The sequence below is a fragment of the Cucurbita pepo genome, chromosome LG02 (genome assembly GCF_002806865.2).
Source record: "Cucurbita pepo subsp. pepo cultivar mu-cu-16 chromosome LG02, ASM280686v2, whole genome shotgun sequence".
NCBI classification, from domain to species: Eukaryota; Viridiplantae; Streptophyta; class Magnoliopsida; order Cucurbitales; family Cucurbitaceae; genus Cucurbita; species Cucurbita pepo.
Window position 1 is genome coordinate 4,403,481 of NC_036639.1, and position 23,474 is coordinate 4,426,954.

At 35.9% G+C, this 23,474-nt stretch overlaps 3 protein-coding genes across 6 annotated transcripts; 1 reads left to right on the forward strand and 2 right to left on the reverse strand.

Moving 5' to 3' along the window:
- The first annotated feature begins 4,561 nt into the window (after positions 1 to 4,561).
- LOC111789157 (probable bifunctional methylthioribulose-1-phosphate dehydratase/enolase-phosphatase E1 1) lies at positions 4,562 to 10,467 on the forward strand. Its single transcript, XM_023669816.1, has 12 exons — positions 4,562 to 5,024; positions 5,245 to 5,381; positions 5,718 to 5,813; positions 6,000 to 6,119; positions 6,892 to 6,981; positions 7,238 to 7,378; positions 7,517 to 7,672; positions 7,751 to 7,900; positions 7,972 to 8,073; positions 8,956 to 9,065; positions 9,147 to 9,265; positions 10,112 to 10,467. Exons 1-12 carry the CDS (start codon positions 4,799 to 4,801, stop codon positions 10,201 to 10,203), a joined length of 1,539 nt encoding a protein of 512 aa, XP_023525584.1. The 5' UTR covers positions 4,562 to 4,798; the 3' UTR covers positions 10,204 to 10,467.
- A 1,397-nt stretch (positions 10,468 to 11,864) lies between these two features.
- LOC111787498 (VQ motif-containing protein 4-like) lies at positions 11,865 to 12,941 on the reverse strand. The gene has a single exon (XM_023667481.1). The coding sequence runs from the start codon at positions 12,773 to 12,775 to the stop codon at positions 12,095 to 12,097; it is 681 nt and encodes a 226-aa protein (XP_023523249.1). The 5' UTR covers positions 12,776 to 12,941; the 3' UTR covers positions 11,865 to 12,094.
- A 5,147-nt stretch (positions 12,942 to 18,088) lies between these two features.
- LOC111787667 (dynamin-related protein 5A) lies at positions 18,089 to 23,018 on the reverse strand. Of its 4 annotated transcripts, XR_002814024.1 has the most exons (10): positions 22,640 to 23,018; positions 22,264 to 22,455; positions 21,953 to 22,159; positions 21,342 to 21,770; positions 20,747 to 20,974; positions 20,471 to 20,666; positions 19,523 to 20,207; positions 19,133 to 19,377; positions 19,021 to 19,057; positions 18,144 to 18,315 (listed from the first exon to the last, which is right to left on the reverse strand). XR_002814024.1 is itself a non-coding variant. In XM_023667685.1 (8 exons), the coding sequence occupies exons 1-8, from the start codon at positions 22,976 to 22,978 to the stop codon at positions 19,188 to 19,190; spliced, it is 2,466 nt and encodes an 821-aa protein (XP_023523453.1). In that variant the 5' UTR covers positions 22,979 to 23,018; the 3' UTR covers positions 18,761 to 19,187. The 4 variants fall into 4 exon arrangements, 1 of the variants encoding a protein (XP_023523453.1); XR_002814022.1 differs by having other exon boundaries at positions 18,089 to 18,315; positions 19,021 to 19,377; XR_002814023.1 differs by lacking the exon at positions 18,144 to 18,315 and having other exon boundaries at positions 18,761 to 19,057.
- Positions 23,019 to 23,474: the final 456 nt, after the last annotated feature.

Below are 23,474 nucleotides of genomic sequence, written 5' to 3' on the forward strand. Positions count from 1 at the left end.
CATTGTGTTTGATTGGACAATTAGGGTTCCTTCATTTGGTTTTTTTTTTTTTTTTCTTTTATTTTCCCAAAATTTTAAACATTCATTTTTCTATCTATTTTGGAATTTACTCATCTCTCGTCTTTTTAAATGATTCTTTGAATCAATTCATGACAACGTCTCATAGCACTTATGTTCGATTGTGAAATTGCTAGTTGAACGTTCGTTGGCGCATTATTCCCTTAAACTTTGTTTGAAAACTGATTACTCCACTTGTTCCAAGAGTCTCAACTAGTTAAACTGTAACAATCTGAGGCAACGATTAATAGATATTGTCTACTTTAGCTTATTACATATCACTGTTAGCCTCACGGTTTTAAAACGCGTCTCCAACCAATTGTGAGACCCCATATCGGTTAGAGAGGAAACAAAGCATTCCTTATCAAGGTATGAAAACCTCTCCCTAATAAACACGTATTAAAATTATGAGGCTAACGACGATACGTAACGGACTAAAGCGAACAATATTTGGTAGTATTGGTCTCGAGCTTAAACCGTTAGTAACAAAACAAAGAAACCCATCAAGAATTGACGTATACTATTGACCAAAAGGTTAGAAGTTCGAATCTTTCATTCCGTTAACGATAATATCGCACAACGCTATGATGCTAAACCCTAACTTTGTATCCCATTACTCCATTTTTGGCCCACACTCTCATGTCTCACTTGTCCCACACCTTGGTTGCCATTATCTCAAATCCTCCATTGAAAAGGATTGAATTGGAATCCAATAATGCCTATGTATATTTGCATTCTAGTGTCTATACTTTCAATTATTTTAGTTTTCACCCCCAACTTGAAACTAGAGTTATAATCCAACCAACCCTACTTTTAAGATTAATATAAAGATTAAGAATATTTGACATTTGTGACGGATGTTAACGATGTATTGTGACTTGTGAATGTTTGATATTTGAGGTTTATAAGATTTTAGTTATTTTCGACAAGTCAATTCAACCTAACCCGAAAATAGAAGGTTGGGTTGTGAATTGTATTCGAGTTTCTCAAATGAATTTTGTTAGACGAACACGACTCGTCACAATGGTATGATATTGTCTACTTTGAGCATAAGCTCTCGTGGGTTTGCTTTGGGTTTCTCGAAAAGGCCTCATCGATGAGTGGAGGGTAAAGTGAAATAAAAGATGGTAGATGAGGGCGAAAACGTAAATAAAAAGAAAGGGAAAAGAAAAGAAGAGAGAGAAAAGGATAGGAGTCTGTCTCATCTTTTAGTTGACATAAGAGAGGTTGAAGGGAGTGAAGTGGTTGAATAGAGAAGAAGAGAAGAAGAGAGAATTGATCAGATCTAGGAATGAAGTTCTTGTTCCAGTGCCCATGCTGCTCTTGCTTCTGCTTCATGAAGCCCAAGCCAGGCAAGCCAAAGCCTCAAGAACAACCCAACAAGGAACAACCCAACAAGGAACAACCCAACAAGGAACAACCCAACAAGGAACCACCCAAGGAAGACAAGAAGAAAGAGTAAACTCTCCATTCATTTTCTTCTTCTGCAACTTTCCATTTCACTTTCCCGAGAAACAAACACTATCTACCAACTTTATTCATGCACATCTCTCTAGATCATATGCTCGTTCTTATTTTTCTGTTACAACAATTGTAATAAATTATGTGCCTATTTTTAATCTCAATGTAATACTTTTCATTTTCGAATAAGTTTTTAAAATTTTAATTTAGTATTCAATGACTCTTTTTTTTTTTTTTTTAATTAGTTTTAAAACTTCTAGGTTTATAATTTAATTTTTCCACTTATTTTTTTTTTAAATTAAATGGTAAATTTCGTCATATAATTTATTCGTTAAAGTTTTAAATGTTAGAATTTCATCTAAATTATAAATTTTTTACAATTTAATCTTTATTTATTTAAAAATATATTTTTTTAATTTGACGCATCGAATAGTCCAAAAATGGGGCATCCTTTTTTCATGGTTCCAATTTTTCTAAGTATTAATTGATTTTTATTGGTTAGATTTTGGATTATTTTTTATTCCAATTCAATTAAACTTTAAATTAAATATTAATTAAAGGACCAAAAAGTAACTTTGCTCATTTCTATATAAATAAAGGTAAATTAATGAATATTGTATAGTAATACCAAACTTTTTTATGGAACTATTTGGGGTGTGGATTGGGCTTAAGGTGGGCTCTCTAAGCCCAAATCATATTTGGGCCTGGGTTACAAAAGCTGGGTTTGGGCTTTAGGGTTTTAAAAGGAGGCAACAACATAAATGTTTATTTTTTAATATAATCTATTTTATTATTTTATTATTAATATTATATTTGAATAAAAACTACCTCATTATGAAACATGTTAGTGTCATTAAAAAAATATATATTAATAACACGTTAGAAAATATCGTTGAACTGTTGAAATTTTTCAGTGTAAAGGATACAATGTAAGAGTGTACATGGTTTGGGTTCGGTTGAGTTGGATTGGGTTGAAAGATTTTTTTAGACCAACCCAACTCTTTATTTTCGGCTTGGGTTCGGATTGTAAAATAACGGAGTTCCGAGCAAAGAAGTCCGACTAGAAATACAGAGCGGAAAAATCTGACGGAAGTGGAAATGAGTGCTGAGTAGAGAAACAGTTAGTGACGACGTCCAACGAGAAACATAGAAACAAGGTTGTGCGGAGAAATAGGAATTGAGAAGAGAGTCCAATGGAGAAATAAAAAAGTGAACGACCCCAACGTCCGACGACACACAAAGACGAGACGAGAGTGAGATGAGAATTGAGAACTCGAATGATGACACATACAGAGAGTTGAACAACGAATGACGAAGAATAAGCTGTAATGTGAGTGTGAGAGATGAGATTTCATTTCACTTGCCCAGTTACCCTCGAGGTCGAAGATGAAAGTTGCGTGAGACTGCGAGACAAAGTCTCGGACTCACGATTAAAGAGCAGAGAGAGATAGTCTACAAAGTGCAGACGCTCCTAGGGCAAGGGTAGATGCAAACGATGACTCATGGATTTTTTTAAGGTTCTTCGGTTGACCCAATAATTTAAATTTCAAACCCAAATCGAACCTGAATCGAATCAGGTTCCGAAAAACAAACCTAACCCAAACTCGAAATCCTTTTAAACCCAACCAAACCTAATCCTTATAATAATAATGAAAGAAGAAATTGGTTTGTTTCATCAAGAGCTGCTTAAGCTCATTGCAAAGTTTAGGGCCTAGTTATTGCTCCGATCTTTGTAAAGTTGAGTTCCCTCCACCACGACACCAACACCAACATCAACACCGACACCGACACCGACGAAGTCAGCCTCATTTCGATGTTGCATGTTGATGTTGGTGCTATTATATCAAACTAGATTGGTATCTTTTTCATTCCCATTATGATTGGCTTTGATGTTCTAGCCATTATGTAACCTATTTAAAAAGCCTAGACTAATATCACAATCACGCTCTTTCGAAACTCACAATGTTATTGTGTGATACTTATTTTTATCATTCCGAATAAGTCAGCCAACTAAAACTTACGTCTTGATTGACACAAACGACGTAGCTCAAGTATCCAGCATCAGTTTTGAAAAGCAGTTTAAAAAACGGAGGAAAAAAAAATTCAGAAAGAAATTTTGAGAAAGTAGAGTTATACGCTATAATAAACAACTAGCTAATGTGAAAACAAGGGTAAAATGACTATAGTTAATTAATATCTAAGTTAATATTTGAGGTACGTTAATCAATAACGACATCACAAAAAATAAGTTATCATATACTTAATGAGATTTAAGTTCGAGTAGGAGTTAGTATTGAGAATGCTTGTAGATAGAGATCGAGTGGTTGGTCTGAGGTGTAGGTTTTGAGTTTTCTCGAAATTTTGAGAGCCGATAACTTTCTCGATTCTTTACGATCGCACGACTCTTATCTCATCATGCTCGTATAAAGAGATCTACAAGTTTGTAGAATAGTGTAGGAGCTATCGAGACTTGTAGTTGTAAGAACCGAATTGAATAAAGGCAACACATGTGGAATCATATGTCGCAAGGTTGATGACAATCGTTCCAACTCGGTTTTGAACCAAAATGTCCAATTCAACCTAACATTTTCCAATTCTCGTGTGGTTTGACTATTTTAACGTCCCAAATTTCACAAATATTAAACTTACTAAAGATACAAAGTATAATGGACTGAAATCAAATGATAGTCGGTTTTCCATTCTTGGGTATGGATGAGGACAATCCCCAATCTCGTTTTCTATTTAAACGGAGATATCTACCCTTAAAACATTTTTGATAGGTACGAATTTCAAAATTTTAAATTTCCCATTTGTACTTGCAAAAGAAAAGGATGGCTTTGAAGTTTAAATAGAGAGTACTGAAGTTTTCTGGATATTTGGGAATGGATTGACTGATGAGGAGAAATGAAAAAAGTTGAGAGCATAAATTCTATGATTCGATTGAAAAATCCGACCCAGTTAACTTTTTCGGACTATTGAGCCATCCAAACAACAACTTTTCGAACCCACGGACCTGATTTCAATACACCAAGATAGCCAAATTCGAACAGATCACAACGAAATCGAGGAGGAAAGGAAGGTAATCCGAAACTTACCCGATATCGAATAAGCCCAATTCAAGAGTTTAGGTTTTAAAGACCATGGCTGCTTCAACTTCAAGCGCAGTGCTCTGATTGTCTTCTGATTCTCATATATAAGGGCCTCTTGGACCCTTTTTCCATTTCAGCCTGAATCACCCAATTCTTAGAGCTTCTCCGTTTTAACATACGAATAGCTGCCAATGGCGACGGCATCGGAAGTGGGTGTCAATGGAGAGAAGAGGGCTACGATATCGCCTGATTACTTGGAGAGCAAGGCGGTCCTTGAAACTAAGGCTCTACTTTCAGAGCTGTGCCGCCATTTTTATGGGCTTGGATGGGTCTCTGGGACTGGTGGCAGTATCACCATCAAGGTCCATGATGATGCTATTCCCAAGCAGAATCAGCTCGTTCTTATGTCTCCTTCTGGTTTGTTCTTCGTGCCCTCTCCCCTTTGTCTGATTTATAGTGTTCTTTGGTCTATGGAGAAGTTTTGTTTGCTTTTCTGGGTTGTATCCATATGGTTTTGCTTTCAATTTCAATCTTAAATGCTGCTTGTGTATTCATTTACTAGCTCTATTCCTTTCTGAAACATGATTTTTATTGCTATCTAGCATGGTTCTCATGCCAATTTATCATGCATTAACAGGCGTCCAGAAGGAAAGAATGGTACCAGAGGACATGTACGTGCTATCACCTGATGGTTCTATCTTATCTTCTCCTATTGCTAAGCCATTCCCACACAAGCCTCCAAAATGTTCGGACTGTGGTCCTCTTTTCATGAAGGTTTTGATTTCATATCCTTCTTCTACCATGCTCATGTGTGATTTCTTGTTCATTTCCTCCAAACACAAGAAAATGATATGATATGATTTGCCACGTTTTGATAAAAATCCTCTGTAAATTTGTGAATCATATGTTTTTAATGAAGATCTAAGGGACATAGGATTATAAATGCTGATATTTGATGTAGTAGATGTAGAATAGTAGTCGATCCTTCTGTTATTCGTTTCATCATCATATTATCCCAGTGAAGATCACTTCCTACTTTTGGATTTTGTTATTGTGGAGCGCTCGGAGTTGATATCTGACAATTTTTTGTTTATTTTGTTTCCGTTCCAGGCATATCAGATGCGAGATGCTGGAGCTGTTATTCACAGTCACGGGATAGAATCATGCCTTGCAACGATGATCAATCCATCAGCAAAGGAATTTAGAGTGAGTTTTCACTTCATGGCATTTATTCACAAGGGTGAATCCTGCTATTTTTAACGCTAATTTTTTGTATACAATCTACGTATGTATGAAATTATGTCGTGTAGGTTAATTATCGCGTTTCTTTTAAAGGCAACGCAGGAATATCTTTTTGATTATGAATCCTGTTCCCTGCTATGATTACTGCAGATTACTCATATGGAAATGATCAAAGGAATCAAAGGGCATGGTTATTACGATGAACTCGTGATCCCAATAATAGAAAATACTGCTTATGAATACGAGCTCACAGAATCACTAGCTAAAGCGGTAAGGAGCGATACTTGAATTTTATCTGCTGGTTTTTCTTGTTGATCTTCAGTACTTTCGAGACGAGTTACAAACAAGACCAAGGATATATGCAATTTCCACTTAACAAATGTTAGACTAAAATTCCTCTATGTATATGTTGGGTGATTTCACTGTATTGATTGTAACGGCCCAAGCCCACCACTAGGGAGAGAATGTTTCGTTCTCCTCTCTAACCGATGTGGGATCTCACAATCCACCCCCCCTTCGGGCCCCAGCTTCCTCGTTGGCACTCATTCCCTTCTCCAATCGATGTGAGACCTCCAATCCACCCCCTTTGGGGTCCAGTGTACTTGCTGGCACACCACCTCGTGTCCACCCCCTTCAGGGCTCGGCCTCTTCGCTGGCACATTGCCTGGAACCTGACTCCGATACCATTTGTAATAGCCAAAGCCCACCGCTAGCAGATATTGTCCTCTTTAGGCTTTCCCTTTCAGGCTTCCCTTTAAGGTTTTTGAAATTTGTTGGCTAGGAAGAGGTTTCCACACCCTTATAAAAAATGCTTCGTTCTCCTCCCCAACCGATGTGGGATCTCACACTGATCATCGTGCATTTCAAGTAATTATGAACACTATTTCCGTATGCTAATTACCGTACCATTCAATGAAAATGATGGAAACTCATTGTTACTGATTAATGGAACAACCTTTGATTGTTGATCAGTAAAAGACCATGCATACTCTGACAAGTGTTTATTCTGTTCTAAAATTTTCATTTCCTTCGCTTTCTACAGATCGAAGCCTACCCAAAAACAACTGCTGTACTTGTTCGAAACCATGGCATTTATGTATGGGGCGATTCATGGATCCATGCAAAAACTCAGGTTCGTTATACACAGTAATATAGGGCCGAATCAATGGATCGCTGTATCGTACAAGATTCACTTTTATCTATGGATATAATTTCTTGTAGAAGTAGTGTCTACTTATTTATTCTATTTTTTGGCTTGGTGTTGAGACACTTGTGTTTATATTGCTTTAGCTTTACTTTGAACAGTGATGGATAAAGTACGGCAGATGTTTTATTCAATATTCACACTGTTGAAATGCTCTTTCTGAATTGTCCACTCATTGTTTCAGGCTGAATGTTACCACTATCTCTTTGATGCGGCCATCAAGCTTTATCAATTGGGCCTAGACTGGTCTACTCCAGATCATGGTCCCATTCGGAACGTCAAGGAAGTCGTAGTAGCTGGTAGCAACAATGGAGCATCTTCAAAGGTTGAAGCTCTGATATAATTTATACACTTGGACAATTTGATTTTAGTACAATCTCTCTGTTTGTCTGTGTTAAATTAAATTGTTCTTTAATTACCTACATGTATGTACGTACCTCATTTTTCGATATATATTCTGCAGCGTTGCATTGTTCTTGACATAGAAGGAACTACTACTCCAATATCATTTGTGACCGATGTTCTCTTTCCATATGCTCGCAACAATGTCCGCAAGCATTTATCTCTAACATTCGACACTGCAGAGACTAAGGAAGATATTGCGTTGTTACGATCTCAGGTAAGATAGTTCTGTTCGGGAGTTCAAGTTGATCACAGAACATTTGTTGGTGCTAGTAACTTGAAAATACAATTGCAGGTGCAAGATGATCTGGAAAAAGGTGTTGCTGGTGCCGTGCCTATTCCACTCGATGATTCTGCAAAAGAGGACGTTATTGCAGCTCTAGTTGCAAACGTTGAAGCCATGATAAAAGCTGACAGGAAGATTCCTGCTCTAAAGCAGTTGCAAGTAAGTAGAAATGTTTAATGAAGAAAACAACTAACTGTTGTGTTACAAGAACTAACCCCCATTTTTGTCAGGGTCATATATGGTTAACTGGATTCGAGAACAATGAATTGAAAGGAGACATTTTTGACGATGTACCACGAGCTCTGGAAAGGTGGCACGCGTCGGGCATAAAGGTTGTATATAACATACTTTTCCCTCTTCCACATATAACCACTCTGGTCCATCATGTCTTCTTTTAATGGTTTTTTTCTGTCCAAATAGCTGCAGCAACGCGTTTTAAAAACACGTTAAAGTTCTTTGATTTTAGAACTTTTTGAAGTACTTTTTACACATGTGACCAAACACCATGATAAATTTTAAAAACCTTGAGGGGATACCCAAGGAGGAAAGTCCAAAGAGGACAATATCTGCTAGTGGTGGGCTTGGTCGTTACGAATGTTATCAGACCCAGACACCGGATGGTGTGCCAGCGAGGACGCTGGGCCCCTAAAGGGGGTGGATTGTGAGATCCCACATCGGTTAGAGAGGGGAACAAAACATTCTATAACGGTGTGGAAACCTCTCCCTAGCAAACGCGTTTTAAAAACCTTGAGAGGAAGCCGGAAGGGGAAAAGCCCAAAGAGGATAATATCTGCTAGCGGTGGGCTTGGGCCGTTACAAATGGTATCAGAGCCAGACACCAGGCAGTGTGTTAGTAAGGACGCTGGGCCCCGGAGGGGGGTGGATTGTGAGATCCCACGTCGGTTGGAGAGAGGAACAAAACATTCTTTATAAGGGTGTGGAAAGCTCTCCCTAGCAAACGCGTTTTAAAAACCTTGAGAGGAAGCTTGAAGGGGGAAGCCCAAAGAGGACAACATCTGCTAGCGGTGGGCTTGAGCCGTTGTATGAACATTTTGTAACATGCAGAAATAACAAAAGCAGCAAAAATGCATTCAAAGTTGTCTCTCTTAACTCGAGCGGTGTTTAGAGTTCAAGTTCCGCCGTTTGTTTCCGACATGATTGTTAACCAGGGACGATTCGTTTTCTAATAGTGAAGTAATGATTAATTTTTGTAGGTATACATATACTCGAGCGGCAGTAGATTGGCACAGAGGCTTCTATTTGGAAATACAAAATATGGGGATCTGAGAAAATATTTGTGTGGATATTTTGATACCGCAGTGGGGTAAGATCTAATTTACTTTTGATAATTTTCCTTCACTAGAATAGACACTATTTATACAAGCTACTCATTCTATACTCTCAGAAACAAAAGAGAAACGCGCAGTTATGTCGAGATCAGAGAGTCTGTTGGCGTCGATAAGCCATCAGAAATCTTGTTTGTCACTGATGTTTTTCAGGAAGCTGTAGCTGCAAAAGCAGCAGGTATTTTGCATCTTCTCGACCCTTTTTCATTTATGGTGTACTCTTAGGGGGGTGGATTGTGAGATCTCACATCGGTTGGAGAGAGAAACGAAACATTCCTTATAAGAGTGTGGAAACCTCTCCCTAGTTTTAAAAAACCATGAGGCTGACGACGATACGTAACGGGCTAAAGTGGACAATATCTGTTAACAGTGGACTTGGGCGGTTACAAATGGTATCAGAGCTAGGTTTCGAGCAGTGTGCTAGTGAGGGTGTTGGGCTCTCAAGAGGGTGGATTGTGAAATCTCACCTCGGTTGGAGAGGAGAACGAAACATTTCTTATAAAGATGTGGAAACCTCTCCTTAAAAAATGCGTTTTATAAAACCATGAGGCTGACGACGATACATAACGGGGCTAAAGTGGACAATATCTATTAGTGGTAGGCTTGGGCTGTTACAAATGGTATCAGAACTAGGTTTCGAGCGATGTGCCGACAAGGACATTGTGCCGACAAGGACATTGTGCCGACAAGGGGGTAGATTGTGAGATCCCACATCGGTTGGAGAGAGGGACAAAACATTCCTTACAAGGATGTGGAAACCTCTCCCTAAAAAACGCGTTTTAAAAACCAATGAGGTTGACGGCGATACGTATGGGCCAAACCGGACATGTGAACATGAAAGGGGCATCAGTGAGTGTGTTAATCCAATCTTAGTCAATCTAGTAGTAACGAAAGGAACCGAGCAAAGACGAAGAATCCCCACCTCAAGGCTTCATCCATGGAGATTATTCGTGTCTTTGTTGCCTACTAACTACATCAAAAATCAAATTAGGATTTGTTATATGATTGAAATCCCATTTTTCAGGAATTGATGTGAACATATCCATTCGACCTGGGAATGCTCCTCTTCCAGACCATCATGAGTTCAAGACCATTCAATCCTTTTCACAAATCTGAAGATGTTGGTATGTGTGTCCCTTTTTCCCTATTAGAATGTCCAATAATTGTTGAGAATAGAAGCTTATTATTCACATATTAATAAAACTCATCATCTTTGAGTATCAAATGCAAATTCCTATTGACTGCTATGATATCTGCCAACTGATGGCATTGATATAATCTTGGATGACTATGTATAGTGACATGCATCACCCTTGTGTTCGGTATTAGTTTCGATACCAAATCGATAGGAAAGTTGAGTTCTACCTTCTATTTTCTTCATTATGTCTCGTTCATACAAATGAAGGTTGAATTATGTTACACGAAATCGAAGAAAACAAGCTATATATGCAATGAAATCTCTAGTTTGGTATATGAATTGTACAATTACCTTAAAAGAAAACAAGTTCGAGCTTAGAAGTCATGCCTGATGTGTTGAACTCTATACTATAGTTTTCTCAAATGAAAGAGTTCTATAAAAGGAAGCTTAACCAACCAAGCTAATCCTAATTATTGATAATTGATTAGTTCATCATTACTCATCGACCTTGTTATTCTTGTATAATTGATATACAGATTACGACACAACAGTAAAAGAAAAAAAAAATGTTCATTTTTATGTTCGTTCGACTAGATCGACAACTCTTAAGCTTGAATTGAGCTTTCCTCATGAGAATTATAGATTTGGTTCTTATGTTTGGCAATTAGAAAGTTGTCTTTTCAAGTACTTCAATCATGAAATACCTTAATACTTTCTTTTTGTCGTAACGTTCTTTCTTGAGATAGATTTATCCAATTAGTTTGGAGTCAAGAAAAGTCTTCGATTCTTTAAAATTGGGTTGAAAAAATTTTAGGTTGTTCGGACTTTTGGACAAGTAATGTTAAATCATTGCCGTCGTCATTTTTTAATCAATTAAACTATATTTAAATTAATATATATATATATATATATATATATGAGATAGAAAATAAGTGAAGGGGAAAGGTAGATCATGAATTTTAGCGCCAATCACACTCCAAACTAATTTTTGAGGACCACTTTTGAAACAAAAAAAAATTCAATTTCTATTTAATTTTTAAAATTTTCTATCTTTATTTGAATTAGATTTCGTTCAAATAAAAAAAAAATTACGGGTTCAATTGCTCGTGAATTAACGAGATTGGATTAAATTGAATCGAACCAATCTGAATTTATTGTTAATTTAAAAAAATAATACACATTTCTTTTACTTATAGTACATTTATATAAGCATATAGTATTCTCATCCAAACTCTTTAATATTAAAATTGAGTTACAAATCTTAATTAAATGTTATAAACCATATAATNTAAAAAAAAAAAAAAAAAAAAAGACAACTTTTATGTTTGAAGACAGAAAAAGACAAAAGAGAGTAAGAAAGCAACGGTATTTACAGCCCCAATTGTATCCATCAATACACTTAGTGGAACTTCCAACCTTCTTCCTTGTGGATCTCCACCCTTTGTTTAATGCGAAGTCTTCACTTAAATTATTATTATTATATCTTTTGCTTTCTTTCTCAACCAATTCACAAAAAACTAACATTTTCTCACTAACTTTCCCGGAAAATGGAAAGGAAAATGAAAGAAAATGGTTCACAAGAAAGAACACCACAATTCAAACCAAACCCAAAATCGAAGTTCAGTTCAGTTCAGTTCAGTTCAGCTCAAAGAGTTCATAGAGGCCTTTTATCATTCATTACCAATGGATTTCTCTTAATCTCTGCGTTAATCTCAGAGAATCATTTCATCAAACCCCAAATCCCCACTCGATTGATCAATGATTCTCTTCTTCTTTTCTAAGAATCAATCAAAAGTTACGAATCTCTACAAACAAAACAGAGTAAAACAGAGCAAAACAGAGCAAAAACAGATCAAACCCTTGTTTTCGTCACGAAGAAGACGACGATTCCGACACTCTAGGCGACGTTTCGGGGAATAGAGACAGAAGTTGCGGCCGTTCCGCCACTCTCGGTGTGTTCATCGGCGACGGATGCAAGTAAAACCCCTTCTCGGCAATCGCCTTCTCTTCCTCCGACGAGCTTCCAAGCGAAGGTGACGACGACGACTTATCAAACAACGGGTCATCATTCAACGGCGTAACAGGACTGAGCGCCAGAGAAGGAAAATCGAGAATACTCGGAGAGAGAATCTCAGTATTACGAGGCGAAAACCCAGCAGCACCGGGGAAATTAGGGATTAGAGTATTGATCATCAAACTATTCTTGAGGTGATTCCGCCGCTCATACAGCTTGAAACTCTGCTGTTTCTTGGGCGCAGTTTTAATCGGAGGAATAGCGAAGTTCTTGGAAGATTGAAAGGGGTCTTGAGAAGGAATGGAAGAGGGCTGCTTGGAAGAGGGCGGTGGGTGCGGCGGCCTGGGAGATTCCGACGAGCCGGTGAGCATTTGAACGACGTGCTTGAAATTGGAGGTATCGGCTTGAACGAAAGTGGTGGGGTAAGGGGTGGAATCAGATCTGGGGAGGAGGTTAGGGGAAGTATTGGGAGAAGGGTTTTTGTCTGTTTCATGGGATGATCTAGTGGTGGAGGTTGAAGATGAAGTGATCTCCATTGAAGGGGTTTCTGAAGCTTCTTCCTCCTGTTCTTCGTCTGGTTGTAGAGAGAGAAAGAGGGGGAAGGGTTTTGATGGAGGAGAGGGAAGAAAATGGTTTGAGTATGAAATGTTTTTGTTGTCTTCTGCCACTTTCTTCCTTTTCTTTTCCCACTTTTATAATTTTCTTCTCTTTTTCTAAGTCTTCACTTAATTATTCTTTCAAGTTTTCTTCCTTTTTTTTTTTCATATTTAAATCCAATAATGTATTTAATGCCAAAATACTAATAACATTATCTACGGATAATTATATTATTTTCTTTTAGCCCCGATTAATACAAAACTACTCGTTGACTTCTCAGTACGAGTGTTAAAAAACACCCAATGACCTAAAAAATCTCATCAACGCAATCCAATTTGTACATTTTATATCGGGTATGAACTTATTTATCGAGTTGGGTTTAAACGAACCAAACTTTTATTAATTGAGTTGGTTCGTGTGTATTGAAATTGAGTGGTAAATTTTAATTAAATATTTGAAAAATAAATAAATAAATAGATAATTTACCATCTAAAATTTTACTTTTTATTAAAAAAAAAAAAAAAATTGGAACAACCCAAATCAACTAAATCCAGAAGATTTATGGTTGGGTTCAGTTTGGTCTAAAAAATGACACAGTCGTACCAACCCACAAACAATCCTTAAAAGGTAATTTCGTGGGTATTAATGTAATTCAAGTAATTTTTAGTACAATAACCGTGGGACGAAACCTGTAAATGATTTAATCGTTGAACTAAAGACAACTTACAGAAATATCTTTTTGCGGGACTATTTATTTAGAATAAAAAATATTAAAGAGAATATAATATTTAAAAAAAAAAAAAGTAATAAAAAGAAAAAGGGAGGGTTTGTGGTGTGATTGGCTGGTGAGAAAATGCCCAACAACTCAGGGTACTACAACAAGAGGATGCCATTGCTTTGGGGTTTTTTTATTTATTTTTATTTTTATTTTTTAATTTGGAAATAAATAAAATAAATAGAAAAAAAAGAAAAAGTAGGGTTTGACTTGAGAGCCCCTGACCTGACCTGACCGTAAGGACTTGGTTGTCTTAGTGTCTGCCCAATGGCGTTGGGGCGCTTCAAACATTTCAACGCCGTGTCTTTCACGCGTCAATTTAATATTGCCACAAAAATAAAATATATTCTTAAATTCCAAGTTTTCGTCTCTCCTAAAACAATAATAACCAATTTTCTAATTCATTTTCAAGGCTGCAAAAATAATAAATAATTTTATTTTTTAAAAAATATTTTAATTAAAAACCGTCAAACTTCGGAGATTTTGAGGGAAAAATTGAGGAAGTGAAAGAGAAGTGTCCTTAGAAGCAAAGCTAACACGTTTCACAACATTTTTAACCTAACACTCTGCGACTTTATATATAATTATAATTATAAGAATGGTATTGTATAACCTAAGTTATGAATTAATCATTAACTAAATGAAATTCATATTTATTTTCGATATTAAATGGTTAAAGTTATTATTTATTTATTTATTTTAAAAAAAAATTGTCTCCACTATGTATTGAATATGAATATGTTCTTATTCCAAAAATAAATGTTTGCATTAATAAGTTGAAATACCCATTAGATTCTCAAAAATTTAGTATTGTCAAATCATATTCCTCCCATCTGTATATCAAAATCATTCTCTTAACGACACGAACATAGTTCACAACTTAACTCAACTAAGTTTTGGTTGGGTTGGGTTGGATCGTTAGTGTGAAACCCGAGTAAATGAAGGGTACATTAATGAACCAAGACATCAAAATGAAAGCGATCGTGATGATAAGAGAATTAAGAAAGACTTCAAGGAAATGAAAGTTACTACCTATACTAATAAGATGCATCTTTTTTTTTCAGTGGGAAATCTACAGTAAAGCATGTTTTGCTTAGAGCAGTTCTATATTGGGCGATCTTCTGAAAATTTTGATAGGATGCATGTGAGTGAGAAAAAAGCATGCTGGAAAGACTCGGGTTGGTCTGTGGAGATAGATAGTCTTCACACTTAAAAGCGATGAGTAAGTAACGTAACTATGTCGCAAGAGAATATCAAACCCATCAGGTGACAAATCAAGATTCCATATCCTTTGCATGTTGGTCGGGATATGATAAAAAAAGTTCGAACATGGGAACCAAATTGAATTTTCAATTTTCTAAAAATTCAACAAAAGAAAAAAAAAATCGAACTCATACTTTATAGTCGTGATTAGATATTCTAGGTTATTTAGGTTATCACGTCATATAAACACCCATAATCATTAGCCTTACTATAAGATTATGCACACATCACGAAACAATATTTCTTGTCTCATAGCCTATGACATGGTAGAGAGGTCTTATCATATCAACTGATAGCAAATCCGTCTTTAAACTCCACTAATATAACTATACGAGATCATATCACTTTCAAATTATTTATTTGCTTTCCTCATGTGATATCTAATTTGATTGTCGAAATTGCTTTAGTTAGCACTATTATAGTTTTAGTTGAACCCTCAATTTTTTCCAACGTTAGTGGTAGATCGATATCTAAGATTTGATGATAGCTCGTGATGTTTGTCCTCAACAACAAGTTCGATTCAAAAATAGGATGATTATGAATGTGAAAAGGTAGAACGGACCCTAAAATAATAACACAATCTACCTCGTTAAATGATAGATTTGTTAACTTTAAATATCTATATGATTTGATTCACATAATCTAAAACCACCATCGAAGGTCCACATACACTTAAATTAAACCCTACAATATTTGACATGATATTTAATTACTCAAAATCACATAAATAAATACATAAAAAGTGACTCCAATAAAAGTAAGGTTTAGGTTCTTTCGGGCTCAAAAAAATATTATTTTTTTCATACGAATATTACATTTTTCGTTGTTCTTCTCCAATCCTTACTGTCCAATCAGATAGATTGAACAAGGTTCTATGGTCAGTCCACGACCCCTGGATACCGAAAGCGTCCTTGGGGTAATCTCGTAGTTCCTACGAGATGGAAACGGTGGGGTCGGTCCATAAATTTTCTTTCCTTTTGCTGCATTTCGCTCAAAGGGTTGAAAGGAGATAGTATTGTGGATGGAATATTACAACAAAAACAAAAATTGATTTAAAAAAAAAAAAAAACTTATTTAGTAATAAAGTAGTTTAAAACATTATTCTAAATTGATGGTTAATTTGAAAATTTTGAAAAATTCAAAAAATATTTTTTAAAATTATAATAAACATGATTTGAAAAAACTTAATAATTTAAGGCGCTCATTTTATTATTTTTAAAAGAATTAAACTTATCAATCTGAACATAATTATCGCTCGAGTTGAAAATTGATGAGTAAGGAGGCAAAAATGAAGTAATCGAGTGCGGTTTTAAATGGGTGATGGACGAGAAAATAAGCAACCTAAAAAAAAATAAAAAAAAATAAAAAAATCTTTTCAATGCCCTTTTTGTAGGGCACAACTCGTAATCATCTTGAATTTTCCTTCTATCCACTTCACATCAAATTTTTTCGGTGTACACGATTTAGGTTGGGAGAAATTTTTTCGTGTAGGTGTACATGAGTTGGGTTAGGTTGGTGACCCGAATAACCCGAAAATGTTTCACAACCCAGCCTAACCTTTATGATTCGAATTAGGTAGGTCGAGTTTTTTTATTTTTTAAGTTTAGTATACACCCTGCTAAAAAGTATCTAATAATTTTTCGAACAATCAATATTTTATTTAATAAATTTTTGATATATTTAACATTATTTTGTATTCATTAAATACCTATTATTATAATAAGTTTAAGAATCAGTAGACGCTATTTTTAATATTATTTTTGAAAGTAAGAAAAAATTAAAATTAGAATAGTGAATAAAAAATTGAATTATGAAAAACAAATTTAATAAAAGGTTGGCCGGCTTGACTTTTTTTTAATAAAAATAAAAAATATATTAAAAATATTGTGTCAGAAAATGTTAAGACTTAATTTAATGCAGAAATTAGAAAAGACAAATTACAAGGCAAAGTCTCACTTTTCATAATATTCTTAAAAAAAAAATTTGTGGGGTCCGCCGGCCCCACTTTTGTTTTTAAATATATATATATATATATATATATCTTAATTAGTAATAATATAATATGAACTTAATTATTATAAATTCATATATAACATCCAAATTCATCATTAATTAATTAATTGTTTATATTAGTGCTGGTCAATAATTATCGTAATATATATCAAAATTATTAAATAAAAATTTATAAATTAACATTATAGATGCATACGAAGATTGATTTATAATTTTAAATTATGTTTATTTATTATTATTAATTTGTTTGAATATTGATTTATTTCAATTAATAATATGAATTTTTACTTTTATAGCCTTTTAATTTATTCAAACTTTGAATGAGTTTGTTTAAGTAAAAATTTGGTGGAAGTGGCTACCACTTGGATATATTGGAGACCAATTTTTTTTTTTTTTTTTTCTTTTTTTTTTTTAGCTTCTAGAAATGTTATTCTTTTTTATTATCATATTTGTAGAGCATAGCATTGGACACGGTTAAAAATATGGAGGAAGGTACCACAAGTTTGATACGAGTCATTTCAGTATGTTTTGTCTTCACTTACATGCATCCTAAGAAAATTTTCAAACGATCACCTTTCAAACAAAACATGACATGTTTCACCATGAAATTCTTGTGATTGAGTCACCAAAAAAAGTAGGTGCACCTTGTTGGTATAGGGAGTATAGGGAGGCTTTCAATGTGTTGAAGTCTTTTTTAGTCATCTTATTCTTAAAATCACAATCATTCGAATGTGGTCTTAAATCATTCATGAGTAATTCGTTTACTCGAATGCCACAAAATTAACTTCTCATATGTCAAATAAAAACAGATGATGCAATTTAATGTATTTTCTTAAATATTTTGAAGTTTTCAAACCATCCTTTAATTTAAAACCAATCAACTCACTTTATATATATATATATATATATTTGACTTTTGTTAAATATTTAATGAAAGACTAGTCGCCTTGTAGTTATTCATTTATTCATTCCAAGACATACATATAACATGTGATTTTGAAAATTATTTTCATCACACCAGAAATTAAGAAAATAATATTCCAAATTTCTAATTTAGAATTTTAAAATGTTAAATTATATTTTATGTTATAAATTCAATTTATTTTTTACTTAAAATACCTATAATATAATGTAATATTTTAAAATTATACATATATAAGTGGGGAAAATATAAATGGTTAATAATATGAATTAATAAATAAATTTAATAGAGGAGGAAATTCAACCTTGATAATTGAGAGATCAAACTTGCAACTTGTAGCATCTGCATTTACAAAGGCAACCAAACAACTAGACCAGAGCCCTCCTCACCACAAGCTTTACTAAGAATTTAATGACCAAAATTTTTCCATGGCCTTCGATGTCTCCAATGCAACAATTAAAGAACTCCATCCTTCAACCTTCAACCTTCAACCTTCAACCTTCAACCTTCAACGTTAAACTTTAAGCAATCACATGTATGACCAAGGTTTCTGCCGTTTGATTCTCTGGGTAGTGCTTTAATCACTTCAACTATCAACCAGTTCTTGTTGGGATTAAGAATAATCACCATGACTAAACGGGCAAAAAATTCAAATCTCGATTCCTACGTGTTGAACTGAAAAAACAATCCTACTAGTGCGTTCCTATGTGGTGTTGCAATGAAGAAATACCATGGTCCTACAGTTAGTGTAACAGCCCAAACTCACTACTAGCAGATATTGTCCTCTCTGTGCTTTCCTTTTTGTACTTTCCTCGAGGTTTTTAAAACGTGTTTGCTAAAGAAAGGTTTCCACACTCTTATAAAGAATGTTACGTTCTCCTCTCCAACCAATGTAGGATCTTACAGTTAGAGAAATGTTAGAAAACCAAGATGAGAAAAACAGATGCTAAGTAACTCAACTTTATGTTTGTTTTTAATCATTGGTAGGAACATCTATCCTATTTGCACTCATAGACTCCTAGTACAATCAACAACTTGAGTAGTTGCAACCATTCAATGATCTCAATAAGAAAGTAGTAGCTTCTAATTTACACATCACGTAAATAAAGAATTACAGGAGCCTAATCAGGTAGAAAATACACTTGCATTACATGGAATTCAATGACCAGAAACCTTTGATGCTTTCATAAGTGAAATCAGGGAGTTCATACCTTGATGCAGGTTAGGTGAGCCAACAGAGTGATTGAGCTGCACTTTAAAATTCATTAAAAAAAATGCTTGTAATATTTGAAGCCTTCTGTAGAGAGTGTTTTTCTGAAGTACCTCGAGAAGAGAATACGCTTGGATTGTTTGATATTCCTCCAAGTTCATTGAAGTATCAACAAAGTGATTGAGCTACAGTTTTGAACTCATTCAAACATGTTTGTAGTATCTTTTGGCGCTTTTGGAGAGACTGTCTCTCATTCTGAAGTACCTCAATAGCACCTGGAGCTACGAACATGTCTGTGAACTTCTCGTCATTCACGGCAAATAATTCCAAACAAAGTGCCACTACAAGTTTTTCTCGACTGCACAAATAGCCACATATAAAGAACAACGATAATTAAACAATTTATCTTTAGCCCACCAACCATAAAATTTTTCTATTTGCTGCTGGAAACATATAAACATCTAACAACTCTAAATAAATTTGGGTAAAATAAGTCAACTTACCAAGGTGTTAAGAATCCAGAATTCAGTGTAGACATCACACTTCGCTCAATGAGAACTTCACGAATCCTAGCAAAATGTTGCGCTGCCGATGAGCAAATTTCTGTGTAAGCTGAGCTACATCTGGAACTGCCATCATCATTACCAAACAAAGTTCCGCCGCCATCTTGACCACCGATCCGACTAGAATTTCTGGTCACTCTTGAAACCCTTTTTCGAACTCCAATATCCATCCCATTCACAAATTCCTTCTTTACTGCGTACCCAACATCACTAGGTTGCTCTGGTGAAGGAGTTTCAGGAACAGTCATTTGGCATTCTCGAAGGGCTTCTCTAGATTCTTTACCTTTTCCTGGTGTTATCTGCTGTACGTTTTTTTCTGGAGGTCTGTTTTCCTGATCCTTTATTGTTTCGTCATGAGAATCTGTCCCACATTCAGATAATTCAAAGGAAAACAAACCAGCAGAAGCCCGATTAATTTTCTGAAAAGATGATGCATTTGAGAGAGAGCCTCCTTCAAAATCATTCTCGTAGCAAACAAGTGAATATGGGCTTGTAACAGAGTCGAGGTGGTGACGAAGCAGTTGCTTGCATTGTTTAGCAAGATCCTTCAGAAAACGATTGTAAGCATGCCTTAAAGCAGCGTGAAAACCAACATACCCGTCCATGCTACAGTGCTTCTTCCCATCTGAAAACAAAAAAAAAANAAAAAAAAAAAAAAAAAAAAAAAAAAAAAAAAAAAAAAGTTTCAGACGCCACTAAACATAAATGAATTAGAATGCAACCTTTTGTCACCTAACAATTAGAAAAGAAAGGTCAGGTCCCTGAATAACTACTGAGTTTTTCACTCATCCACAATATAGGTTAGTAAAAGATGAAGCTCAGTATAGTAGAAAACAAAGAGAACAAAACCCAAGAAAAGTATAAGAAAACAGGGGAAAGCTTATTTACTTTGTGATTCATAGGCACGATTTCTTTCCAGTGCAAGATCAAAAAGATTTTCCAGTACAAAAGCAAGACGATCACAAGCAGTATCTAGAAGAGGAGCAAGCCATGATCGTGCAGCAGCACGGGCAATCTCTGCAGCTGCTTCTGTTAATCCCCTGCCTCCACGTTTGCCAGTATGAGCGAGTAATATGTTTGCTACCTGTTTCCAAAAAGCAAAGGAGCTTCAGCAATAGTTAAAATTAAAAAATTAATCAGATTCGAGGAATGAATGATTCTTGCCTTCTCCCTTGAAACTGAAGGACACTCAATTGAATAAGCAGCACATCGAAACTCAAACATTACTCGTTCAAAAGCAGCCCCACCATACAACCGAAGGCTGGAGTTGGCAGGCTTGACCTCTGATGTAACACCAGGCCAACTTCCAATGCCACTTCCCGACTGTTCCTCCATAGTAGTTTTCCCCCATTGCTCTGGTGCAGGATCTGCCGCACCTTCAATCAATGCGCTCTGTACCATAGAGGAATAGAAGACATTGTTATATTAAATTAGAAGATGAAGTAAGTTAATCAGAGAAAGACATGAAAGAAAGGGGGGGAAATATTTGATATAGAAACTTCAAATAAAATGTAATAACTTGGGCAATCAAAATTGCAAAGAACTCCATGGCACCCTAAAAGATCTAAGCACTTAAAGATCAAATTAGAATGCATCGGCTCAGATGCATGATGAAATGGGGAAGCAGTTATATATTACTCACAAATTTGAAGCTTCAAAATGTTGTTGTTCCAGGTCCAAAATCAAGAGAAAAGATTTCAAAAATTAAATATTAACTAGATCCTACATTAAAAAATGTTGACGTAAAGGAACTACTCACCACATGATTGCTGATAGAAGCTGTATACAGCATAGCATATTTCCTAAGATGTGCAATATCTGAAGTAGCTTGTATTTTAGACTCCATTCTACATAGTTCAGATGCAACTTCACCACAACGTTGCTCTAGCAAAGCCAAAGTTGCTGGAGCAGCTTCCTTGTATCTCTTCTGAAGCTCGGATTCTAGATATTCCCTCAGGCAGCCAAAACCAATGTGAGATCTAAATTTCTCTTCATCGAACCCTCCCTTGACACCATCACGTAGATGACGAAGAACTTCAGAATCCACTTGAGATATTTGTCGCCGAAATTCATCATTAGAAACAGTATTTCTGTCCTTTGGCAGGGCCACAAAAAATGGATGAGTGTTATCTCCAAGGTAACCACTGGCACTCAAATACTTATCCACTTCCCATCGGTCACCGAATTCCTGAACATCAAAGAAAAGATCAAAACTTTGACCCATATATTTAAGTCAATGAGTCAGTTTCTAAATTTCATGGTCATAGCAATTTTGATGCAATCACATAAGTTGACATAGCTTTCTGATACAAATATTCATCTAATATTGCTTACAGATAATGGGTTTCACAAAGTTCAGTTAATTCATACCTTAAGACGATTATCAAATTTGGAGACAACAACAATAGTCCGTCTGAATGCGGGATCAATTTCACGAATTGAATCCAACCACAATGAAGAACACCACTCTACACTACTTTGTTGAAGGAACAAGAGGATACGATGGGGAGGACTTGCAAGTGACTTCACCATTGAAAGAATTTCTTGTGGTGTGTTCTCTGGCTCTCCCTTCCTTGCCTGCCAAAAGGAACAATAACTCATAACTCATTGGGAGTAACAAAAATAAGGATATAAAATTGAAGGAATCAAAGATGGCGTTCTTGATGATCTCTAGAGCAAACCTTAAGAACAAAGCCAGGGGTGTCAATAATGGTAAGGTTGGGGCAATGTGCATACTCTGCTCTCATCACAATAGGGATGGAAGAAACTGCAGTTTTGGTCTTCTTCAACAGCGCCTCAGTTCGAGACTTGATAATGTCTGCAATTGCAGATGCTAAAACAACAGGATTTCCATATTCTTCAGAATCTTCGTCCTATTTCCCATAACCAAACAAGTAGCATCATCAAAATCATAGAAATCCGCTAGAATTATTTGCTAGGACGTGAAAAATAAAACTAAGGCCCCGGTAATAGATTTGAACACCTCAAAGACACAAAAAAGCCCCAAATGTATAAAAAGGAGCTACTGAATACTAACTAAACATGAGGATAAGAGACCTGAAATCGGCAACGGGGCTCGAGAGCAGTCGGATCATGGACCATTTGGAGGATCAAAGGCCTGCGTGTCCCCATTTCGACTTCGCGGACATTGAAGCGGAATCCAAGTAGGGCTTCTAAGAGAGAGCTCTTGCCGTCGGATTGGCCACCCAAGGCAACGATCTCAGGAATCGGAAGCTTTTCGCCAAACGCCACAGCCGCCGCCTGAAGACGATTGTAGGCTTCAAATCGGGATCTGGACTCGGACGCGTCCATCCGGGTGGAGTTTTGAGTCTTTCTGGAGGACTTTTCTGAAGGGGTTTTGGTCGGCGTGGTGAAGAAGGAATTGGAGGAAGCCATTGGAGCGGTGGCGAAGAAGAAGAGGGAAATGGAATTTGAATTTGAACTTGGATGAAGGCTGAGCTTGGTTTTAGTGCCACTCTAATGGGCCCAAACAAAATTTCCCAAATATTTGGGCTAACATACCAAAACAACCCTTGAAAGCACATTAGGGGAAAACAAATGTCACTCGAGAGGTTGACGACGATACATAATGGGCCAAAGCGGTCTCGCACCACTCTACCCCACTGAAGAGGAGAACAAAACGTTTCTTATAAATGTATGGAAACCTCTCTCTAACAAACAAGTTTTAAAACCGTGAGGCTTATGTGATACGTCATAGACCAAAGTGAAAATATATGCTAGCGGTGAGTCTAGGTTGTTACAAATGACATTAGAGACAGACATCGGAGGAGTGTGCTAGTAAAGACTCTAGTCCCTAAGGGGGTGGATTGTGAGATCCCATATCGGTTAGAGAAAGGAACAAAACAACGTCTCCAAAACGGCGTTTTCATTG